We start from the raw sequence: 25682 nt of genomic DNA on the forward strand, positions 1-25682 counted from the left end.
TTTATGCTTGTATCTGTGATTCTCCTTGTTTATCGATATTAATTGTTTTAATCCATTAGGTAGTGCGCAATATTTAGTGGGTTAGAATTAATTATACAGCCAATTAAATCGGCCATACGTAATCGTGGTTTAGGTTTGATTAGTGGTAAATTGACACATCAGGGTAAAGGAAAAAACAGTCTTAATTCAATAATCCTGCGTCAGAGTTTATTGGTTTTGAATCGGGTTTCTCTAGAAATTAATGTTGTCGGCTCATTAAACCTATAGAGCGCCTCTTACGGTTGTCAGTCGATTAGGGTAGTAATTAGTGAAGCGTCTTCCTGGTTACCAAATAATTAAGGATAAATAAGATCACGTCAGAAGCGTCTTCGGTGATTATAATTGGTTTGCTTGCATGAAGTAAAGTTATATTTGCATCAATGATCGGAATAATTAAGCTAGGGTGGACTTAATTGATTGCTGGAATTCTTTATTAATTGTTTGATTTTTCTATTTATTTATTTAGTATTAGAACCATTGCAATTCTTATAGGTTTTATTTATTTATTTCTATTTTAGTATTTTCATATTTTATCCATAAATTTCGTTTTTGTTGAGTTCCTTTGCAGGTTGAATTTTAGGAGAATTCTCGCCGATCCCTTGGGAGACGATCTTGCTTACTGCTGTCTGCGCAGTGTGGGCATACCAGCTAACCGCCAGATATTTTTGGTGTAAAACGACGCACCACATTTTCTAGTAGTGATCATATTATGTACAATATCCTCCACATCATGTATATTATACATCCTAATCACACCCTATCAAACAAGTCTTTTAAGTACTCCCTCCGTCCGCCAAAAGTATTCTACTTTGGCCGGGCACGAAGTTTAATAAAATGTGTGATGATGTTGATGTAGTGGAGAAAGAGCCCCACCACTTTATGAGATGTGTGGTTGAGATTGAATTTGGGGTGGGATTTTTGTAAATAAAGAGTGTTTGTAAGGATAAAATATAAAGGTGGATGTTGGGACCATGGCTTAAAAAGGAAAGTCGAATACTTTTTGCGGACGCCAAATATAGTAATTGTGGAATACTTTTGGCGGACGGAGGAAGTATAAAATTTGAGTTGTGACTTAGAAGGTTCGGATATAACTTAGTTGGATGATCAACATTAGTTAGTCAAAAATTTTAACTCAGTGTATAAACTAATAATTGAGATAAATACATGTTATATATTTGTAATAATTGAAAATTCAAGTTAAAAAATCACCATGGATCAAAATTCAGGCTTTTTTTTTTAAGAATAATCCAAAACAAAAAAAATAACTCAATAACTAAACAACCAAATTAATAAAAACTAGATTATATATCTACATCAAACGAAATCACAATTCACATATAAGTGAAATTCGACCAACGACCTTTTCATATTCAGGTGAGTAATTTTTGGTACCCCAAAGACACCCTTGGATCGATGTTGGAACATTTGATATGTGTGAGGATCGGAGCATTCATTTTGTACTCGAGTCAGCTAACATGCACACCATCTAATTCCAAGATTGAATCAAATTTGGAACTTTTTCATTGGATGGGACATGCATAAAAGTTTTTCAATGATAAGGGCATGCAGCAATGTGACGCCAAGATTTGCGGTAATAGATTGAAGCTTATGTATATATCATGTTTGGTTAGTTACATATATATGATTATGTCTTTGACTTTCTTTTTAACTCCTCAAAATTTACTTTAGAATCTTTTCCGTTTATGTGTATATGTGTGTATGGTGGAGCTCTATCATTGCAGTTATTAATTAATTTTCTGGCCCTTATACTAGGGATCGGATTGTTGATATTGTTGTTGAAGTTAAAGCAGCAACTGGTTCACATACGAGATGGTCGCATCGCAATCACGAAAAAGAGCGCAACCGAAACTTGCGGCAAAAGCAAATACTATTATAATTTCACTTTCACATCTACTCCATTCATGTGTTGGACTTGGACCATCTCTCTCGCTAGTGACTACTAGCTCCCACTTCTCTCAAATTCACAATACAAACGAAAAGTTTTGTGCTTTAAACTATTGGTGTGTTTGATTTTTATCCCTCTAAATGGAGGGATAACAAAAATTTATGCCTTTAAATATCTCTTTTCTTATTCCACATTTTACATAAAAAAAAAAAAGCTCACCATTTTCCTTCCTTATTTTCACTTCAAGGAGGGATAATATTATCACACCAAAATGGAGGGATAATATTATCCCTCCTTGAAGTGAAAATAAGGAAGAAAAAATGGTGAACTTCTCTTTTGTGTAAAATGTGGAATAAGAAATGAGACATTTAAAGACATAAATTTTTGTTATCCCTCCTTTTCCTATCCATCAAAGTGAACGCACCCTATATGTATAGGAGCTTAAAATGTCCTCGTAAACAAAAGGTAAGGTTCTAGATTGTCATTAGAAAGCAAAATTAATAATCATATCATCGCATGTGTAGAAAAAACAAGGACATAAGTGTAATTAACTTGATCAGCAGCATACCATTACTTAAACTGGATCACTCGAGCTAGCAAGTAATTCAGGCACCCAATTAAGATGAGATTCCTACTACTAGCTCCAATCTTGGTCACCGCCCTCGCCTCCGCCTCCGCCTCGGACTTCATCCGCACAAACTGTGATACAACACTCTATCCGGAACTCTGCTACCACTCCCTAGCCGGGTACGCCAATGCAGTACAAAGTGACCCGGGTCTGCTGGCCCGAGTGGCCGTGGGCGTGAGCCTGTCCCGCGCCAAGCGCATGGGCCTCTACGTGGCCAACCTCACCCGCCAAGCCGACTACTCGGCCGACCACCGAGCCACCTCCGCCCTGCACGACTGCTTCTCCGTGTTGGGCGATGCGGTCGACCAGATTCGAGGATCCCTGCAGCAGATGCGCAGCCTCACCGGCACCGCCCAGGACCTCAGGTTCCAGCTCAGCAACGTGCAGACGTGGATGAGCGCCGCCTTGACCAACGAGGACACCTGCGTCGACGGCCTCGATGATGTCGCCGACGGCCCTATCAAGGCCCACGTGTCCGCCCGGATTCTCAAGGTCAAGGAGCTCACTAGCAATGCGCTCGCTCTCGTCAATGTCTTCGTGTCTAAGCTCATCTGATCTCATCATATGATGCCAATTAATTAATTTTTAATTATATATGCTACCTTAGTAATTTCATTTTAATTTTCTTAGAGGACTCTTACAAGTGTGTGTTATTTTCCTCGGTTTTATATATGCTAACTACTATGATATCAGGATTATGTGTATCATGTGTCTGTTTGTATTATTTGCGTTTTTAACTTAATTATGCATGAGAGTATGTGTCATGACTAATGCATGTCTTTTGTTTTTTAAATCATTGGAAACTGCATTAATTCTTGCAGGAATTATTGTAGTTTTGTCTTGGACTTATTCATCTGAAATCTGAAGACAGTTGGAGCAGAAGATAAACATAAGATAAGGTCCAGAGAATTTTATTTCTAAAATGATTTGTAGAAATATTTAAAATGTCATACAAACATACTCCACCAATACATGTAGTCTCTGCTCATCGTCTTCATATATATATATATATATATATATATATATATAGGGAGAGGTTCAAATAAGAACCACTAATAAAATAAGAACGGAGAACCATTTTAAGTCATTCGATCATCAAAATCTACGGTGGATGCATCATCTTGGTGGATGGATGCAGGTGCTGGGTTCGAATCCTGAAGGAAGCAAAAAAATTATTTTTTTCGGATGCATTAAATTTAATAGCGGATGCATTAATTTGTATAGCAGATGCAGTAATTTTATTGGTTCTTATGTTCTCACGATAATTGTGGTTCTCACTATAACCACACCCTATATATATATATATATATATATATATATATATACTTTACGAAATTAAATTTATTCGCTCAAATTTTAAAACTCTTCTTCTCAAAGAGTTGCAACTTTCAATAAAGCTAGTCGACCTCTTTTCTTTTAGGGCCGTTGGTGATTTTTTTTAGTAATTAGGAGGGGAAGCAACGAAATTAGAATCATAGACCTCGCGCTCCTTACATGTTGAAGTCTGCACGTACTACTAGGAGACACTTCTTGATAATTAGTACTCTCTTCGTCCGCCAAAAGTAGACAACTTTTACAATATTGGGCGTCCGCACCACTTTCCTCTTATGGAAATAGTCTCACCACCACTTTAATCTTTTATCCTTACAAACATTCTTTATTTAAAAAAATTCACCTCAAATTCAATTTTAACCACACATCTCATAAAGTGGTGGGTGGGACCTTTTCTCCACTACATCAAAATCATCACTAATTTTATTAAATCCCGTGCTCAACCAAAGTGGTCTACTTTTAGCGGACGAAGGGAGTATTAATTGCAACATATGCATTTGAAGGCATTCTCCACAAAATCCCGCTAACTAATGTTACCTATCGATCAAAGGCTAATTAGTTCATATAAACAAGAAAAAATTAATTAATCTCGTATATATGTATTTTGAAATCTCTGTCTCGTTATTCGTTACAGTAGAATGGAGTATTCTTTATAGATGGAGTAATGATTCTGGGTTAATTATGATGTTCATATGATAGTTCACTACAGAATTATGTTGGTCAGCACGGGCCGGGAAAACCAAGATTATATATCAATATAAATATTATTAACATATATAACTAGATCATTCTATCCACACCACTACAAATTCAACTTGACTAAATTATCCTTTATAAAATTTGTTGAAACTGATCGACACTTCATAATTAGCTAAAAAAAAATACATTGTTACTTAACCAAAAAAAAAAGTAGGAAAATGAAATGACGGCAGCGCTGGCAGATGTAGCCGGAAATTGAAAAGAAGAAGATAGGACTTGAGTCATTACGGAGATACGTCGGTCATATATATATAGGAAGTTATTATTTGTGTGTTGTTAGAAATCTGAGGTTGTAAATGGGTTGAGTCGAATACTTGAGCTCCAGCTCGTTTAAATAGTTGGATATTTGAATTTCACTCGAATTTCTGCCTTACTGATCAAGCTCGGCTCGCCATCCAATTATCGAGCTCGAGCTCGGCTCGTGCGATATTCGATAATGTCGTATTCATGTTCGAGCTCGAGCTCATTAGAAACTCGTGAAATGCTCGAAAAATATTTAAAATGTGCTATTGATCGATCAATTTGTTACTCGAGCTCGAGTTCGACCCGTATAAGGCTCGTGCATTGACTCGATTAAAGGCTCGATTGAAGGTTCATGAACAGACTCTCGAAAAAATGAATTCGAACATGTTCGATAGCTCAACGAGCCGAGCATTGTCATGCTCAATAACGTTATCTCAAAATTGTGCTCTCGAATCAAGTTTTAAACAAATATTTTTCAAGTCGAGTATCGAATAGCTTACGAGTAGCTCTGTTCATTTACAAACCCTATTGAGACCTAAGAAAGAAAGTATATTAATCTAGTACCATGCATAAACTACTCGAGAGAGAGAGTGTGTGCGTCTTGGATTAGATTAAATTAGTAATTACGTTAATAAGTTAATTGTATGAGTTCACTTGAGTCAATATATTCGGTGGGATCAGTCTTTTATTCTTGTAATGTAACTGATTTTATTTCTTTACATTTTTATTATGGAAAATGCTAAACATACATAATATGTACGCACATAATTGAATATTTACGTTATTTTACACATTTTTATGAATTGAGAAATTAATTTTATTTTAGTTGAATTATAATTTACATAAATTATTTACGTCATTTTCCTGCTGCAAACGCGACACCGATTTTTCAAGGATTGCTTTGACGAAGGAAGTTTAGGCAACCAATCTATAAAGCCCCACTTTGTATCGACGGGAGGTCGAGGGCAAGAATTGAAGTACAAGGGCATTGGAGCGTAGCAGATTGTTTGTTTTGTCCGACTAACATTTGTTATTCGGCTGATTTGTATCGACATTCTAGTGCAGAAAGTAGATATGTTGGTTTATCTTAGGCAGTCAATCCGTAAAGATAGATTTCCAATAGATCCAAATTTGTACTTTACTTTGTTGATCAACATAGTAAATTTAGCCTTGAGGCACTCACGAGTTATTTATATAATCCGTAAAAAAATATTCATGTGAGTTATTCTTTTCCGCTGCATGTTGGCTTGAATGTTATTAATATTCTGTTAATAACATTCTTCTCAATATTACTCTTTACTTTACACAGTTATACTTAATTTATTCGTAAGTTGGGACACTAAACTCTTTCATATTCTTTCAATTTTTTTTTCGAATTATTCCCATTCAACTTTATTAACGAAACAATCAAAATAAACTAGACGTTTTTTGAGGCTCATGAGTCACTACAGGAAAATGGTTAATAGAAAATTGGTTTTTAACCTTCTCGTAGCTTGGAAGTCACTGATTGTGTAGCTTGTGGTATTATATGATCAAAAAAAATATTAATAGAAATTGATTAAAAATTAATTTTGTAAATATTTACGACATCAATTTTTAACTGATGTCGCATTTTTTAATCGGTGTTGTAGCTATCTACGACATCGCTAAAAGAATGTGCTAATTGACACCAGTTACTAGTTAAAAATCGGTGTCGATACAAGACATGCAATATGTAATTATATATGTATCTTAAATGAAATATTATGAAGAACCTTTAATTTGATACATGAATGATATAAAATCGATTTAAACTAAGCAAGTTATGACCATTTAAAATTTCTATATATATTTTATATAAAAAAAATTATATATATATATATTGTATTTCTTTTAGTTTTTTAATTTTTTTTTTGAAAATTGAGACTATTGACACATTCAAACATCTTTTTACCGTTAGGTTTATTTTTTTCTTCGTTATTTTCTTATTTATGACATTTTGATTTTTCATATTATGTAATCCTATTCATTTTACATTGAATTTTTTACTAGGAGACGATGTCACTATTATAAGAAGATAATATCATATATTATGTTTTATGTCAAAAAAAAGTATAAAGTTTTTACATTACAAGAGAATATTTGCAAATATTTTTTAAACATAATAATACGTGAATTCATTTTTTTTGAATTGATTAATTATTTGCTTAAATTAATATATTATAGCCATGAATAAAACAACAACAAATAAAAAAATAAATAAATCGCAAATGTCATACAATATTGTCTTATTCAACAATTAAAATCAAAAGATAAGTATAATATAATCACCATCATTTTTGGTCCTCAATGATTGAAAGTACACATTTTTTTAGTTAAATGTGTAAGAAGAAGTGTAAGAAAGATGTTGGAAAAGTGCAAACATGATTGTGACATTAAGGGTAGAAATGGTAGTTCATATCAATTTGGGTAGATTGAGTATATAAGTTATAAAGGTAAGTATTTTTGATAGATACCTTATCAAACTGGATTTTAAAGGATTAAGGTACAAATGCACCCCTAGAGCGTATTCCTCCCCACTCTCGACGTTGGTCCAAATAAACCCCTAGAGTCCACGAAAATGGTATATTTAAACCCAGCGAGAATACAACCGTTTTCTCGCCGTTAACTCTCTCTCTCTCTTTTAAATTCTGGAATGGGGCCCTCATCTCACAATCATGGCTACACCAGCACCACCCCAAAATCCTCGCCACCTTCACTGGCTTCGGCTACTTCAAGGATCTCATCGAGATACTCTTCCGGATTCTAGAAGGCTCCGATGAGAGAAAATCGACAAAATAGATCGGGAAGAAGTGGATGATTCTGACGACTTCCTGATTCATCTCGAGCAGATCGGCTACTTCAAGGATGATTATGACGACCTCCTGATTCCCACGGCGATGGAGTTGATCGTCGAGGCCCACGGCGATGGAGTTGATCGACGCGGCACGCGGCTTCGTACGAGCTCAGTTCGGGGCTTGACGAGCTCGAAGTGGGGTCTGAGGTAGTTCGGGCTGCCGGTGGCTGGGACGAGGAGGGGCGGCGGCGGTGCCGGAGGATTTTGCGGAGAGGGTGAAGGGGAGAGGGGTCCCACTCTTAAAAAAAGAAAAGAAAAAGTTAACGGTGAGAAAACGGCCGTTTTCTCGCTGGGTTTAAATGTATCCTTTTTAGGAACTCTGGGGGTTTATTTGGGCCACCGTCGAGAATGAGGATGGATACGCTCTAGGGGTGTCTTGTTTAGGGGTGCATTTGTACCTTATCCCTATTTTAAATTCTCACCCTTTATTACTTATTACTCTAGTAATAAGTGACAAAGTTGAGGCACTCAAAGACTCTCCTTTGTGAGAGATCTTGGGTTCAAATTCTGCTTGCGTGCGAGTACTTTTCACTTTTGTGTGGATAGTGGTCCTGTCTGCGTGCATGTAGTTTTCTCACCTTTATGTGGTGTAAAGATCTCTCCTATGAGCGAGTTGCTTATTTGATTATATAATAAATACCTCTTGTAATTTTAAAAATTATTATTTTTATAATTATAGAATCTTTTTCTTTACTCATTATATAATTAATTTTTATTAAAATGAGTCGGTAATTATAATTAATTTTTATTAAAATTCGTACCGACTCATTTTAAAGAGATGTTTCATAAATAGAGAATATATATTTTAAATGGCAGTTGAAAAGACTTAACTCATCCTCCTATCTTGTCATAGAAAAACATGAGGATAGAATTAACCTACGTATCTGAATTATATTTTGAATAATAGAGATGGGTTGTTATCGTAGTAAAAACACAAGAGCCGTATATATAAATACATAGGAGTAAAATGAAAATGAAATGCAATTTTATGTGAAGGCGCACAGCATGGTGTGATATTGCATGACCAACCGATGAAGTCACGACACACATAGTATATGACTTCATTCATCCATAAAAGATAGGAGTATAGTCTTACTGTCTCTAACGGGACATCAAACACTGTAAGCTTTATCTATGAATAATAAAGACTGGGTTCAAATTTCACCGTTCCATCTCTTCTAAATAATAAAAGAAAAAAAATATAATTTTACTATTTTTGTTTCTGTATAAAAATTATAATTTTTATTTATAAAAATACTATTTATATTTTAAATTTTATTCACACTCAATTTTACAAAAAGTTAATCATTTAACACATTATTTTTAGGGTTATTAGCGTTTAAATACACCAACTTTGAGGCCGGATAGTTTGGTTTTGCACATGAACTTTAAAAAGTGTAAAAAATACATGAACTTTAATGTTGTAGCAATTTTATCACGTAAGATTTTTATGGAGTTCGAATATCTAATATTTAAATTTGTGATAAAATTGCTACAACGTTAAAGTTCATGTATATTTTTACACCTTTTAAAGTTCATGTGTAAAACCAAACTACCCTCAAAATTGATGTATTTAAGCGCTAATAACCCTTATTTTTAATGAGTTTATTTCTTCAATCAATTTTAATGAATCTATTTCTTCACTTTATACGCATTTCTCAATCATTCAACCTCCAAATCATACTATTATATCCGTTTACAAAAAATATACTTCCTATGTCTCCCATATTTATGCATATCTTTTCTTTTTGGTGCACCCCTTAAATTTATGCATACTCTATTTTTGGACACTACTCTATGCATAATTTTTACAATTTTACCCTTTAACTTACATTATATATTTACCCACAATCTACTTAATAATACCCTCAATGTGAAACTATATATTTCTTCACTATCAATACTTCAAGCAACTTTTTTATTAAAATTCGTACGTGTTGTCGTCAATCATACATGTTTATGGGGGACAGAGGGAGTACAATTTTGATTTCAACACAAATTTTAATAAAATAGTTGATGAGTGTGCATGTATTTAATGGATAAAGAGTTTTACCATATAAAAATAAATAGTTGCAATTTAATTGAATGTGAGCCATGATAATTTTTGGGTAAATAAGTACTTTATTTTGTAAGGGTGAAATATAAAAAGAAAAATTGGAATCATCTCCAACAAAGAAAAGATAATATACTCAGAAAATAATTACTCCCTCCGTCCACGAATCTTGAGTTAATTTCATTTTTCGGCCGTCCCAAAAATCTTGAGTAATTTATATATATAGTAAGAATTAGGGGAAAAATAAGGGATTGTAATTAAATTTATCTTAATTAATTGTGTATTTTTCTACTTTATCACTTTTCTACTTTATTATCTAAGCACTTGCCTAATCACTTTTCTACTTTATTATCTAAGCACTTGCCTAATCACTTTTCTACTTTATTACCTACACACTTAAAATACTAATATTCAACTTCTTAATTTACGTGTCGAAAAAAAGTGACTCAAGATTCGTGGGACAGATGGAGTATTATATATTCTTTTGTGGACCAAAATAGTGGAGTATATAATTTATGAAGATTGAGAGAGTATGAGAAGTTGAAATTTGTAAATAAGAAATGTTATTAGTAAAGAAAAGAATGTTCACAAGGGGATACTAACCAATGCGAACTCTTGTCTGCGAACAATGAGGTATAGGGTTCAAACCCCACCGTTCTCCCTAAAAAAAAAAAACTAGTAACGAAAAGGATAAGGAAATAGCACAGCCATGTCAGCTATCCATGTATCCCTGCTCCGAAAGAAAGGCGACCCTTGGATGAGATGCTGTAGAAGAACCCCTAGCCGTAGATGCAACTGCCTAAACTTTTAATAATTTATTTACGGGATTCCTTGCTTTTTCCCAGCTCCGATGTGCTAAACTCTTTTATAATCCTCCCCCGTCCATGAAAATTTTGCTCCTTTACTTATTAGGTAGTTAAAAGAATAAGGCTTCATTCTCTCTTACTCTAGGCATGGCGAGTGAAGAATTGCAGGAAGCTAATCTTTACAATCAGCCTCAGCCTCTGCCTCCTGCGCCTGCTCCGACCATTCTACCTCAGTATCCAGAGGTATCATTAAATTAGGCAATGATGATTGTTTTATCGTTTTTCCGAGTTAAACATGAAGTGGATGTTTGATGTAGATGATTTTGGCGGCAATTGAAGCACTTGGAGGGTCAAACAAGTCGTCGATCTTGAGGCACATCGAAGCCGCATACGGCACGCTACCCCCAGCGCACTCCGCCCTCCTCACCCACCACCTCAACAAGATGAGGTCGTCTGGCCAGCTACATTTCATCAAGAACAACTACCTCATCCCCGACCCCAATTCCCCACCTCGCCGCGGCCGCGGCCGCCCTCCCAAGCCCAAAACTCCTCTCCCGCCGGGAGTTGTTCTCCTGCCTCCTCGCCCCCGCGGCCGTCCCCCCAAGTCCCGCGACACTCCGCCCACCACTGCCACTACCACTACCAATCTTTCAGGGAAAAAACGCGGCCGACCGCCCAAGGCTGTTGCTGTTGTTGGTGCTTGTGTAGCTCCAGCCGTGACTCGTGGTCGGGGAAGGCCGCCCAAAGTGAAGCCTGCGGCCACCGCTCCCGTAGGTGCTTGATTCAAACAAGAGAGACTTTCTTTGTTTAACTTTTAATTTACTCTTTCTTCTTTCACTTGCTACTTTGAGTCAATTTAATTTAGATTAGCTAGGATGGTGAATCTCACTCAATTGGTAATTTCTTCTTGTAAATTTAATTTGATGGGTTGGAATGATATGCGATTCTCACTTTTAATGAGAAATAAGAAAAAAGATTTCTCGTTTTAATATATCTCGGTTATGCTTTATTGCCCTTTTATCTTATTCTAATGAATTAAATGAAATCAATTTGATTGCTTTTACTTTTATTTTGGTACATTGCTGTCTGTTCGTATTCTTTAATTGGTTTTGGTAAATAAAGATGTTGTGATGTTTGCTTTAAAAACTGAAAGTAGAAAAAGTTGAAAAAATGGCATGGTTAAAGGAAAAAGCTTCAAAAGGAGAAATAACTGCTAAATGTGGCTGTATGAAGCATGTGATGTTTGAAATTGAACAGGGGTTTAGCGGGAGAAGATTTTGGTTTCGATGAGTCATAGAACACATTGAACGTGCTTATTTTAGTAGTTATAAAATTAAAAATAAGAATTAATTATAAAATAATTTACTCTAATTAAGTTACAAATTTAATCAATAAATTAATCAACTATAATAAGTTACTATAAACTAGATATAATCAAGTCCAGTTAACAATGGCCAAAAAGAATAAAAAAATGTAAAGAAAAGTACAAGGAATGAAGGAGACACTCCATACTGATACAAATTGCTGAAGAGACGTATAAAAAAATTGGAATCCTGTTTGGTTGGGCATGTTTAGTAATGGTTGATTGTAAGGAGCAAGGAGTGAGGGTGTTGTTGAACTAACATTGTTGCATCACAAGAGAAAAAATGTGATGTAGCAGAAGGGCAAAATGGGTGAATGATATACTCCCTTCTTCCCAACGAAGTTGAGTCGTATTCTTTTTCGGTCGTCCCAACGAAGTTGAGTTGTTTCCCTTTTTGGAATAAATTAAAACAATTTTTTCATTCTCTCTTTCATTTTTTTTTTTACTAAACACTAGCTCATTAAATCTGGTGCTCAAAAGAAACGTCTCACTTTTATTGGGAGGGAGGGAGTACTAATTTGTGATAGGTCGTTTCCCATGGGGGTCTGATCTGGGGCTCCTAACAGTACCAGAAGAAGTTGCAGTTGCGGATGCAGATGCTGATGCTGATGCAGATGCCGTTGAGGTGTCGGTGGAGCCGAATGATTGAGATATGGTAGCAGAAGCAGAGGCAGAGGAAGATGCAGCTGCAGTTGGTCGGCGGGGAAGTGTGTACCTTGTTCCAGGGTGTCCAGGCCTTGCTGGTTCTTCAAGAATGGTTGGCTTCTTGGACAGAATCATAACGACACGGCTCATGTCGGGCCTTGTTTTAGGGTCGGACTGAACACACAACAACCCTATCTGTATGCACATTGCAACCTGATGAGGATCTGCTGAAGACACTATTCTGGGATCAATCACTTCGAAGCTCCTTTGCTTCTTGTAAAGCTTGTATACCTGCAATTAATTAATGATAAAGTCAAAGTGAGGAGTGAGGAGTGAGAAGCTTTGTAAGGTAGGTAATTACCCATTCAAGCAGGCTCCGACACTGGGGATCTCGGTTGAATCTTGAGTTTTTCTGTCCACTTATGATCTCCAGAAGCACAACCCCAAAGCTGAATACATCTGCCTTTTCTGAAAGATGGCCGTGCACCAGGTATTCAGGTGCCATGTAGCCACTGTATTATTGGGAGAATTGAATGATTGATTATCACAAGTGTGTGAAATGAAATGAAAATATTTGAAAATGGTGTACTTGGTTCCAGCAACACGCGTGTTGATGTGTGTTTGGTCTTCAGGATAGAGACGCGCCATGCCGAAATCGCTGATCTTGGGAACCCACTTGTGATCAAGTAAGATATTGCTAGCTTTGATGTCGCGGTGTATGATGCGGCAGTGAGCCTCTTCGTGAAGATAAACCAGCCCCTTTGCAATGCCTGTTATCACATCGTACCTCCGCTTCCAGTCAAATTCATCTCCTTTATCACCCTCTAAGCCAAATCCCCATTAACTCAGCAACACTTTTTTTTCATTACTCAAAAATTGAATTGAGAAACAGGAGAAAAGAAATTACTGAATAGAATCTTGTCGAGGCTCTCGTTGACCACATATTGATAAACAAGCAGCCTTTCCGCAGCGTGGACGCAGTATCCCAACAAATTCACCACGTTTCTGTGCTGCACTCGTGCCAGCAGCTTTGACTCGCTCAAGAACTCTTTCTTCCCCTGTGTTGAACTGCGCGACAGTTTCTTCACCGCTATTTCTCGCCCATCACCAAGTTTTCCCTGCCAATTCAATTCCCCCTTAGATCAAAACCAATCCAATCCAATTCAATTCGATCCATTTTTACCTTACCTTGAAAACGGGGCCAAAGCCTCCTTCCCCGAGCTTGAGACTCGGATGGAAGTTGTTGGTTGCTGCGACCAGGATCTCAAAAGGGAAATGCTTCTGTTCTTGCGCTGCAATTTTCTCCAGGTCCACCTCGTTTGAATCTTTTATTTATCCACACGCATATCCCATCAGAGATTCACATCATTCCATACATTCATATATACAAACAACACTTTAATTAATCACCTACCTTTGCTTGATTTAGAAGTGAAGGGCTTGGTTAGGGTTTTGAGAAAGCTTTTGTATCTGATCATCTCATTCTCCCACTTGACTTGATCATCAATTTTTTTTTTTAATGATGAATTCTGTTTTATTTAGGACTAACCGCTTTACAACGCGGCGTATCTATATTCATTTAGTTTAGTCCTTCCAAATAAAGAAGCGTGTGTTGACCTCTCAACTCTTTTTGCTTGACTTGTAAATTATGTACATATAATTTGGGGAACATTCAGACAGATATACTATCAACTTTCCAGTTTCAGTATTCATCTCCTCTGTAATCAGAGCAAGATCTATCCGCAAATGCCAATTCCAATTCGAATCCTCATACATAGTTTGTAAACAAATTAAGAATCCTCATACATAGTTTGTAAACAAATTAAGAATTTCAACGTATGTGTTTACTTTGATAGATAAATTTATATAGTATGAAAAATGATGGATATACAAATTTATATCTTTAAATGTCTCATTCTTTACACAAAAAGAGATGTTCACTATTTTTCCTTCCTTATTTTCACTTCAAAGATGGATAATATTATCCCTCCATTTTGGTGTGATAATATTATCCATCATTGAAATGAAAATGAGGAAGGAAATATGACGAGCATCTCTTTTTGTGTCAAATGTTGAAAAAAAAAAATGAGATATTTAAAGGCATAAATTTGTATTATCCATCATTTTTCATAAATAAATTTATTCATTAAAGTATACACAGCCTAATTAATTTCCTTCATCTCACCCACTTGTTTGTTTGAAATATATATGGGACGGCTACTTTGATTTAACTAGCAGAGGAAACGGTCTTGCACGTGTTTGCATATTATAGCTTAATGTAATACCTAGCCAAAAATTATTTCATCTGTCCATAAAAAATAATATTTTTTGCTATTTTGAAACGTTTACAAAATTAATCTCTTTTCATTTTGAAAAATTTTCTATTATTTGATGGACCATTTTCTCTACTCACAATACAAATAATTATCATTAATAATGATACTTTTTAAGTGGGTTCTATTCTTCACTCACAAAGTCACAATATATTCAACTATTTTTATTAAAACTTGTGTCATCTTTTTCTAGAATTAATTAATGTTATTTTATTTGATAATATATTATTTTAGAAAATTTATTAATTCATTACTTTTATTAGATAATTTATTGAATGGATATATTTATCTATAAGCCTTATCAATAGCTATAGATATATATCACATAGATTTAGTATAATATCTAATGAATTAATATATTCTTATAAATATATAATATGTAAAATAACCTTAAAATAATAGGGGTAAAATAGCCAATACACAAGTTGTGCCTTAGAATGTCTTAGGCTCTTTTTCTATTAGTATAGTACTAGCAGAAAGAGCGTACATTGTACGTGTAATTAGTGTTATTTTAATTGATGATCTATTATTTAAAAAAATATTAATTTATTATTTTTATTAGATAATTTATTGTATGAATATATTTATTTATAAGCCTTATCAATCGCTATAGATATAAAGTATTCTTTATAGATTTGGGTGACAAATAAATATATATCAAAATAAATTTATATTTTATAAATATAATAATAAATATATAACAAGAGTAAAATATGCAATCCATAAATTGTGTCTTAGACTGCCTTAAATTCTTTTTTTATTAGTATAGATAGATATAGATTTTTGTGGACGAAGGGAATACTTTTAAACACGATTTGAAATCATCATATTCAATGGAATAAAATTTGTCAAAATATCTATTAATTTACGAAGTCAAATATTGTTAGTAAATAACAGATTAAAAACTAAAAAGTAAATATGTCACTGTTAATTAGTCTAATCTATTAAAATATGAATTTATATTTACATCAAATTTTCTATTGTTTGATTTTGATGGGGTGAAGAACATTTCCCTTTCTTATTTTTACTTTAAAGATAAGTTTTGCAACGTCCAGGCATCATCATCATTTTGAATCTCGATATAGTCTTTAAGATTTTTTCTTTCTTCCCTTCCACGTGAGGCCATGCTTCTGATTTTTTATTGTCTTATCGCTCTAATTTGTTTTTGACATTTTTAGTTGGTTTTTTTTTTTTGTTGTCTCCCACTTCATTGGGCTTGACATTTTTATCTATTTTTCTTTTTCATTTTTCTTGATTTCCCTTTGATTCCTTCTTACCTATTTTTTTGCTTTACATTTTCTTGATTTGTCTTATACTCTTTAATTAATGGTTATGTAGGTGAAATTATGAGGTAGGTTCCTTTTCTATAAGCAAAAATTAGGAAGGCCCATTAAAGATTTTATTATACGACTAACATATTTACAGGTCAGATATCATTCAACAGCTCCTAGAAGAAAGATCAAAATTACTAATCAGATCGGAAGGAGAGGTTTGACTCGAAGAATGCTAAAGAATCGCTAAATAATAAAGTACCTTTAATGATGATTTGGATCTATCATATTTAGGGCGTGTTTGATATTGGCTAATACACTGTATTAGCTAATTTAGTACATATCAGTCTAGTGTTTGGTATTATTTAGTAATAATGCGGATGACCCGATTTAATCCCACGACCCAGTATTATTAATCCAGATTTCTTAGGATTAATAATACCACCTCCCCTCTAGGATTAACTTAAACCAGGATATTCTGTATTTAGCCATGATAGCAAACACCAACTCAGTATTAATAATCTGTCATTATCCACGCTAAATATCCTGGTTACAAATTATCCTACATAATCCTATACTGAAAACCAAACGAGCCCATAGTACAATATTAAAAAAATTATTGAGAAAATTATTTTGCATGGAGTTTGTTAAAGAAACAATATACTCGTATGGCCATTTTGAAGGTGGCGGACGTCGTTTTCCACCAAATAATTCCTGCAGAATTATCAAAAATCAATTAGTATAATGACAAACAGGGTCGATCCCACAGAGAGCAGGTAAAATCATTCAATTCCCTAAAATCTATAATTTTGGTGATGACACCACACTTTAACTTTGAGAAAATTAATTATAACTAAGAAATCAAATAACTCAAATAACAATCTAGAAATTAATCAATAAAAAGGTAATTCGGCTCAAATAAATCCACACTAATTCAAAGCTCTGATCATCGACGCAAAGATTAATTAATCCCTATCAACCAACCAGTTATAGGATACCGTGAACGCAACGGACGTACCCCAATTCCTACTTACTGTGTCGATAATCAGCTGGAGACGCCATACCTGCTTATTTCCCTTATTAAAATATAACTTAGCTGGAGACGCTAGACTTAGATTTAATATTCTAATAGCATTAAGATGAAGGAACCCAGTTTAGACCAATTATCCCAGATACGCTAGTAATAATTAATCCACCAAATTATCCATATTACGAACACGGTAGCTTTATCACTAATCAGCCATATTCCAACAATTACGGATTGAAGGTGCTAATTGACTGTAATTCAATTTAATCTAAGTTGATCATGCTTAAATAAAATCAGAATTATCATTAAACCCTATGAATAAATCGAAATCAATATGAACCAATTTTATGCTCAATTAGGTCTCACAGATTGATAAATTAGTGTTTCATTATTCTCGCAGAATTAAGAAATTAGCTACTCATAATTAAACTAAGAACCATCAAATAAAATAAAGAAAACATAGCACAACAAAAATAAATTACAAATTAAAATAATAAAAGGGATCACCACTAATTAATTCACAAGAAACTGAAACTAATAAAATAAACCGTTGTTTTCAATTCTCCAATAGCCGCCAATCACCAAAATAAAAGCAAGAGAGAAATAATTAAAAAGTCAAACTAAAAACCTTCAATAATCAAAACTTGTATCCCCAATCAACTTAATAACCTATCTTAAAAGCAATAATAACGTAAGTAATAGAAAACTAGGGAATCAAAAAAAGGTCTCTCCAAAAGTCAACCTAAATCCTATATATATATATATATATATATATATATATAGGGTGTGGTTCTAGAGAGAACTACATTATTTGTGAGAACGGGAGAACCATCAAATCTAATGCATTCACTGTAAAAATTAATGCATTCGCTGTTAAAATTAATGCACTAATTTTTTTTTAAAAAAATGCTCTCTTTAGGATTCGAACCCATGTTCTATATTCATCCAACAAGATGATGCATCCACCGTAGATCTTGATGATCGAATGGCTGAAAATGGTTCTCTGTTCTTTTTTTTATTTATGGTTCTTTCTTGAACATCTCCATATATATATATATATGCCTAAGATGGCGGCTGGACTAAGGAAGAATTAGGGAATTAAAATCCCTTAAATTATAGCTAATGGGCTTCGGCCCTTACAAAAATAAATCATAGAAAATAATTGAAATCAAGAGTTTTGGACTTAATTAAATTCTAGATAATTAATTCCAAGCCCAATCTCAAAACTTCTTCTTCATAATCCACCATCTTCACCAAATCCATGCAATAACTCGATTTCTTCCGATTTCTTCCATCCACGAGATCATCTCCACATTTCGCTCAATTCCTACATCCAAAATATCACAAATCATGTAAAAGCATATAAAACCCATAACAAACACACACTAAACTAGATAACTAAAATACACACATCAAATCCCCTCACACTTAGATCATACTTGTCCTCAAGTATGACATGAAAGAAGAATTTAATGGTGCAACTCAGCCACTAGAGACAACCTCCTTCCTCGACACGACATTAAGGACTCTAAAAGCAAAGAACGAAACAACGGACACAACAACCAACTGGAAAGAAAACAGAAAAGAACAAGGACACTAACAACTCAACAGAAAACGACAGCCAAGTAATCATCAAAACACTAGTAACGTAACATACTGCCAAATCGAACAATGCAACTCACAATCGATTCTCAACTCTCAAATCAAGAATATGAAATGTCAAACAAGTGTTTTCATCGTCTATCTAGTCCAAATCAAGCAACAACGAGTTCCTTTCAAGGTTCACTCTTCTCTCAATTATTTGTTTTGGAAATTCACATACAAGAAGGAAAATCCACTTAGTCGTGATATGTCATGGTCACATAGCAACTCAAGAAGGTCTTTTCTTATTGGTTATAATGGGGCTAAGGACCATTCATTATGTTGGCAAGATCCTAGGGGTCCTAAGCTTAAACATTGAAGATCAAATATTGTGCATGCTCAAATTGAATCACATCCATAAACATTAAGTACATGAGGCACAATCTCTAACCCAACCTTGGGCAAACAAGAACATCACGAATCAACAATCAACTGCATGTTCAATCTAAACTCAACTGGTGCATTTTTTTTGTATTTCTTTTTACTTTTTTTTTCTTTTCTTTTTTTTTTGAATTTTTTTTTCAGCACCCTTATTTTCATCAAAATTACCATAACATGCAGTGAATTGCGACTCAATACAAACTAACTCAGCCCAACTGCTAACATCAACTTCTAACTTGGCCAAACAGACCATATTCCTCAGATCTCCTTCTCAAATTCAGCACGATTCTGTTTGGGCAGACAGATACCACTTCCTCCAGAATTCAAATAGGATGTAATTCAAAATTAATCATGCACAATAGGGTTTAGAAGAGAGAGTCAAAACAGGCCTTGGCTAATGATTTACTGACTATATGAAAGAACATGGTCAAGGCTCAAAGTGGCTCACTAGGGGATAATGTAAAGGTAGGCAATGAAACGCCGGCCAAATGGCTACCCTAATGCCTTCTATCATGCATTACCAATGACTCACAACATATCACAACTTCATGAATAACAAACCACTCAAAAAGAAAAATAGTATAGAGTGCTCTACTCTAATAAGCTCAATTCTCACTTATATGTGGCTTTTTACTCATTGTTACTCTTATTTGTCATTCCAAATTTCATCCAACAAAAACACAAAATTTTCAATCTCAAAATCCCAAATCTCAAGTATCAAATCTCAAGTTCATCACATAACTCAACCGGGCATCATGCTTATCACTAATATTTCAACAACACAAAACTCAAAACACACAAAAACACAACATAAAAAAAACTCAATGACGCCCCCCTCACACTTGATTTTGCTTGCCCTCAAGCAATCATAATAAAGTATAAGCAAAGGAGCAACCGAGACACACAACTAAACGAAAACCACAAAGACAACACAAAAAACATGCGAAACAAAACAAGAAAAGAAAGGAAGTCACCGTGTGCGTTGCCACCGCAGCTCCTGCTGAATCGTGATGCTCAAATTCGTGAGGCTTTCTTGTAGTGCAGCCACGTTCCCATCGATTTTTTTTTTAACTGAAACATAACAAAAATTAAAATTAAGGAAGAGAAACTAAGAGACTAAAAACACAACCAGAATCTGGCCGGACACCGACGGAATATTCCGTCGGTAACCACCAAAATTCCGTCGGTAAATGGAGATATTGATGGATTTCACCCGTCGTTGAAACGCTCGTCGGTAAATGATTTACCGACGGATTATTTCTGTCTGTCGGTGGGTACCGACGGACATGTCCGTAGGTAAGTCTCCGAGCCGGCATTGGCCGTGGTAGGTGGCTCGGTTACCGACGGAAAATTCCGTCGGTAAATTAATTATTATTTTTAATTATTAATTTTTGAAAATATATATATATATATATATATAGGGTTGGGTTCCGGTGGATCCCTATGCTTATAATAGATCCGTAGATTCAAATCTAGACCACACATTTATGACATGTGGCACATCAAGATGGTGACACGTGGCAAGGCATTTCAAGGCAAAATCTGGAGAGGGGTAAAATTAGAATGTAATTTTCGAAAAAAAAAAATTAGATTTTCTCAAAATAGGTATATTTTAGATGCATAAAGTTTCATACGAGAATGCATGAACTTTCATATAAAAATGCATAAAGTTTCATATAAAAATGCATAAGATTTCACCCCACCCCCCACACCCCTGAACCCCACCCCACCCACCCCCTACCCCCCACCCACCCCCCTACCCCCCCACCCCCACCCCTCCCCCAAATTTTTTTTTTTTATTTTTTTAAAAACTGATTTTCTGACCACTGACCCACCCCTACCTCCCACCCCCCCACCCACCCCCCCTCCACAATTTTTTTTTTATTTTCTCAAAAACTGATTTTCTGACCACTGACCCCCCACCCACCCACCCCCCACCCCCACCCCACCCCCCAAAATTTTTTTTTGAAAATCAGTTGTGAAAAAAATAAAAAAAATAAAAATTTTTGGGGGGTGGGTGGGGGGTGGGGGTGGGTCAGCAATCAGAAAATCAGTTTTTGAAAAAAAAATTTTTTTTTTTGGGGAGGGGGGGTGGGGGTGGTGGGGTGGGGGGGGGCAGGGGCAGGGGTGGGGTGGCGAAACTACCAGATTTATTAAAATGAAATGCATTTTTTGTATAATTTAATGCATTTTTATGTGAAAACTTTATGCATTTTTGTTTGATTTTATATGCATATGAAACATGCCTATTTTTGGGGGGTGGTAATGGGGAGGGTTGGGGGGTGGTGTGGGCTGGATTGGGGGGTGGTATGGGGTGGGGTGGTGAAAATACCAAAATTGGAAAAATTAAATGCATTTTTCTGTTCAAAGTTATGCATTTCATGTGAAAACTTTATGCATCTTTGTGTGAAACTATATGCATCTAAAATATATCTATTTTGAGAAAATCTAAAAAATATATATATATTTTTTAATTATTAAATCCGAAAATTACATTCCAATTTTACCCCTCCAGATTTTGCCTTGGAATCCTTGCCACGTGTCACCATCTTGATGCGCCACATGTCATAAATGTGTGGTCAAGATTTGGATCTAGGGATCTATTATAAGCATTGGGATCTATATGATCCATTCCTATATATATATATATATATATATATATATATTTTATCAACCTATCTTCGTATCCTACAAGTATTTCGTATTTCTAATGTATTTTGAACTTAATTGCATACGATTTGACCAACTTCCCAGTGGGTCATCCATCTTACTAGTGCTTTGAGTCAAGCACGCTTAACCTTGAAGTTTCTTTCGAGTGGTCGCCAGTAGAGAACACGCGTATTATTGATATAACTAGCACTTATTAATTCATTTAAACTATATTTCAATATACAATATCATTCATTCATAACCTTAGAATATGTCGAGATGATATCTAAGACTTGTGGTGCCGGCGAAAGAATGACGGTAAATATATGATCGAATTTAAGATAATAAAAAAAATTAATATTATCGTTTATTAAAAAGAGAAAATATTATTGCTAAAAATAACTATCAATTTTAAAATATTTTCAATAATTTAAAAATAATAATAATATAGGAAATTAATTAAAAATAATTTAAAATAAAAAATAAATATAAAAATAAATACTAAAAAAATTAAAAAAAATAATTTACCGATGGACTTTATCCGTCGGTACTAATTTTAAAAATAATTTAAAATAAATAAAATAAATAAAAAAATAAAAAAACAAATAAAAATACAAATAATAATATTTTTTGAATTACGTAACGATTCCGTCGGTAGTCCGTCGCTATTTTCATCGGAAATAGATGCCGGCTTCGGCGATGTTGCCGAATGACGGTCCGTCGGTGATCCGTCGGTATCTACCGACGGAAAATAGTCCGTCGGTGATATCCGTCGGTGTTCGACCAGTTTTCTTGTAGTGAAAAAACTTAACAAAAAACGACGAAAAACGAAAAATCAAAGAAAAGAAGAACAAAGCGGAAAATTGAAAGGAAAAGAAAATCAGGTTTCCTCCCGATAAGCGCCATTATTTAACGTCGTCGGCTCGATTGCTCAAGTTCTCAAAAGGTGCCTGGAACCAACAGCGAAACAGACTCCGCTGGAACTAAAGAAGAGGCATCATAGTACGGCTTCAAGCGTTGTCCATTCACGATGAATATATTAGCCGTGTCTAAACTGCGAATCTCAAACATTTTGGGTTTAAGTTTTGATTAGGGGCAGAAGCCCATTTGTGGGGTGATTAGTCGGCCACCTTAGGGATTAAATTCCCATAGCTTAGTTTTTTCTTCCAATAGCCGCCACTTAGCATAGTATTAATAGGAGTTGACTTGGGATTAGATATACCTTTAATTCCTTTGTTTAAACAACTTCTGATTCTTTACTTTTCTAGCAATTACGCATAGCTTAGTTTGATTAGGAGAATTTTAATTGTTTTAACTTTTGCTTGCTTGGAGATTGGCGGCTATATCAAGTTTGTGGCAGACGATTTCCTTTTAATTTCTAAAGTGGTGACTTTTATTTTTCTTGCAATTTATTTAATTGTTTCATGTTTGCTTTTGTTTATTTGATTGTTCTAGTTTTAATTATGAGTAGCTAATTTTTTAATTCGGCGAGAATAATGAAACTCTAATTTATTAATCTGTGAGACCTAATTGGTCTTAAAATTGGTTCCTATTGATCTCGATTTATTCATAGGGTTTAAAGATAATTCTGATTTTATTTAAGTCTAGCCAACTTAGGTTTAATTGGATTATAGTCAATTAGCACCTTCAATCCGTAATTGTTGGAATAAATTGGTGGATTAATTAAAACTAGCGTATCTAGGATAATTGGTCTAAATTGGGTTCCTTTCTGTGAGACCTAATTGGTCTTAAAATTGGTTCCTATTGATCTCGATTTATTCATAGGGTTTAAAGATAATTCTGATTTTATTTAAGTCTAGCCAACTTAGGTTTAATTGGATTATAGTCAATTAGCACCTTCAATCCGTAATTGTTGGAATAAATTGGTGGATTAATTAAAACTAGCGTATCTAGGATAATTGGTCTAAATTGGGTTCCTTTATCTTAACGCTATTAGAATATTAAATCTAGGTCTAGCTTCTCCAGCTAGGTTATATTTTAATAAGGGAAATAAGCAGGTATGGCGTCTCCAGCTGTTTATCGACACAGTAAGTAGGAATTGGGGTACGTCCGTTGCGTTTCACGGTATCCTATAACTGGTTGGTTGATAGGGATTAATTAATCTTTGCGTCGATGATCAGAGATTGAATTAGTGTGAATTTATTTGAGCCGAGTTACCTTTCATTAATTATTTTCTAGAGTTAAATTATTTGATTTATATGTCTCACAGAGAGCATGTAAAATCATTCAATTCCCTAAAATCTATAATTTTGGTGATGCCACCACACCTTAACTTTGAGAAAATTAATTATAACTAAGAAATCAAATAACTCAAATAACAATCTAGAAATTAATCAATAAAAAGGTACCTCGGCTCAAATAAATCCACACTAATTCAAAACTCTGATCATCGACGCAAAAATTAATTAATCCCTATCAACCAACCAGTTATAGGATACTGTGAACGCGGAACCCAGTTTAGACCAATTATCCCAGATACGCTAGTAATAATTAATCCACCAAATTATCCCTACTACGAACACGATAGCTTTATCACTAATCAGCCCTATTCCAACAATTACGGATCGGATGTGCTAATTGACTGTAATCCAATTTAATCTAAGTTGATCAGGCTTCTATAAAATTAGAATTATCTTTAAACCTTATGAATAAATCGAAATCAATATGAACCAATTTTATGCTCAATTAGGTCTCACAGATTGATAAATTAGTGTTTCATTATTCTCGCCGAATTAAGAAATTAGCTACTCATAATTAAACTAAGAACCATCAAATAAAATAAAGAAAACATAGCACAAGAAAAATAAATTACAAAATAAAATAATAAAAGGGATCACCACTAATTGATTCACAAGAAACTGAAACTAATAAAATAAACCGTTGTCTTCAATTCTCCACTAGCCGCCAATCACCAAAATAAAAGCAAGAGAGAAATAATTAAAAAGTCTAAAACTAAAAACCTTCAATAATCAAAACTTGTATCCCCAATCAACTTAATAACCTATCTTAAAAGCAATAATAACGTAAGTTAGAAAACTAGGGAATCAAAAAAAGGTCTCTCCAAAAGTCAACCTAAATCCTATATATATATGCCTAAGATGGCGGCTGGACTAAGGAAGAATTAGGGAATTAAAATCCCTTAAATTATAGCTAATGGGCTTCGGCCCTTACAAAAATAAATCATAGAAAATAATTGAAATCAAGAGTTTTGGACTTAATTAAATTCTAGATAATTAATTTCAAGCCCAATCTCAAAACTTCTTCTTCATAGTCCACCATCTTCACCAAATCCATGCAAAAAACTCGATTTCTTCCGATTTCTTCCATCCACAAGATCATCTCCAGATTTTGCTCAATTCCTACATTCAAAATATCACAAACCATGTAAAAGCATATAAAACCCATAGCAAAAACATACTAAACTAGGTAACGAAAATACACACATCAGAAGGAAACCAATTTTTGGCCACAAATTGAAAAAACACAAAATCTGGCCATTTTTAGGACAGTTTTGCCCTTAATTAGGGCGAACCAGATTCGGGTCGAATTCATATTTGCACGAGGGTTAGGCACACATAGCACTATTAGTGTCATTAGTGCCATATACTCAGTGCTGCACGAATGTTACTTATGGCCATATTAGTGACATTAATGTCATACGAATGATACTTATGACCATATTAGTGTCATATACCTATGTGCTGATATTA

The 25682-nt window shown here is 34.5% G+C and overlaps 3 protein-coding genes across 3 annotated transcripts; 2 read left to right on the top strand and 1 right to left on the bottom strand.

Moving 5' to 3' along the window:
- Window positions 1-2407: 2407 nt before the first annotated feature.
- On the top strand, window positions 2408-3344 carry LOC131003743 (21 kDa protein). The gene has a single exon (XM_057930291.1). The coding sequence runs from the start codon at window positions 2568-2570 to the stop codon at window positions 3126-3128; it is 561 nt and encodes a 186-aa protein (XP_057786274.1). The 5' UTR covers window positions 2408-2567; the 3' UTR covers window positions 3129-3344.
- A 7214-nt stretch (window positions 3345-10558) lies between these two features.
- On the top strand, window positions 10559-11630 carry LOC131003745 (HMG-Y-related protein B-like). Its single transcript, XM_057930293.1, has 2 exons — window positions 10559-10884; window positions 10959-11630. The coding sequence occupies exons 1-2, from the start codon at window positions 10789-10791 to the stop codon at window positions 11421-11423; spliced, it is 561 nt and encodes a 186-aa protein (XP_057786276.1). The 5' UTR covers window positions 10559-10788; the 3' UTR covers window positions 11424-11630.
- A 455-nt stretch (window positions 11631-12085) lies between these two features.
- LOC131003744 (cysteine-rich receptor-like protein kinase 43) lies at window positions 12086-14421 on the bottom strand. Its single transcript, XM_057930292.1, has 6 exons — window positions 14064-14421; window positions 13838-13974; window positions 13557-13767; window positions 13239-13473; window positions 13011-13161; window positions 12086-12940 (listed from the first exon to the last, which is right to left on the bottom strand). Exons 1-6 carry the CDS (start codon window positions 14125-14127, stop codon window positions 12518-12520), a joined length of 1221 nt encoding a protein of 406 aa, XP_057786275.1. The 5' UTR covers window positions 14128-14421; the 3' UTR covers window positions 12086-12517.
- Between the last annotated feature and the right edge of the window lie 11261 nt (window positions 14422-25682).

The sequence above is a fragment of the Salvia miltiorrhiza genome, unplaced genomic scaffold (assembly GCF_028751815.1).
Source record: "Salvia miltiorrhiza cultivar Shanhuang (shh) unplaced genomic scaffold, IMPLAD_Smil_shh original_scaffold_266, whole genome shotgun sequence".
NCBI lineage: Eukaryota > Viridiplantae > Streptophyta > Magnoliopsida > Lamiales > Lamiaceae > Salvia > Salvia miltiorrhiza.

Excerpts from the sequence above, each read along its gene's own strand:
- LOC131003744 (XM_057930292.1), bottom strand. The coding sequence starts at position 14,127 with ATGATCAGATACAAAAGCTTTCTCAAAACCCTAACCAAGCCCTTCACT. Across the intron at positions 13,162-13,238 it reads ACGCGTGTTGCTGGAACCAA|TGGCTACATGGCACCTGAAT; the intron begins GTACACCATTTT and ends CCAATAATACAG. Across the intron at positions 12,941-13,010 it reads GTCGGAGCCTGCTTGAATGG|GTATACAAGCTTTACAAGAA; the intron begins GTAATTACCTAC and ends AATTAATTGCAG.
- LOC131003745 (XM_057930293.1), top strand. The coding sequence starts at position 10,789 with ATGGCGAGTGAAGAATTGCAGGAAGCTAATCTTTACAATCAGCCTCAG. Across the intron at positions 10,885-10,958 it reads TTCTACCTCAGTATCCAGAG|ATGATTTTGGCGGCAATTGA; the intron begins GTATCATTAAAT and ends TGTTTGATGTAG.
- LOC131003743 (XM_057930291.1), top strand. The coding sequence starts at position 2,568 with ATGAGATTCCTACTACTAGCTCCAATCTTGGTCACCGCCCTCGCCTCC.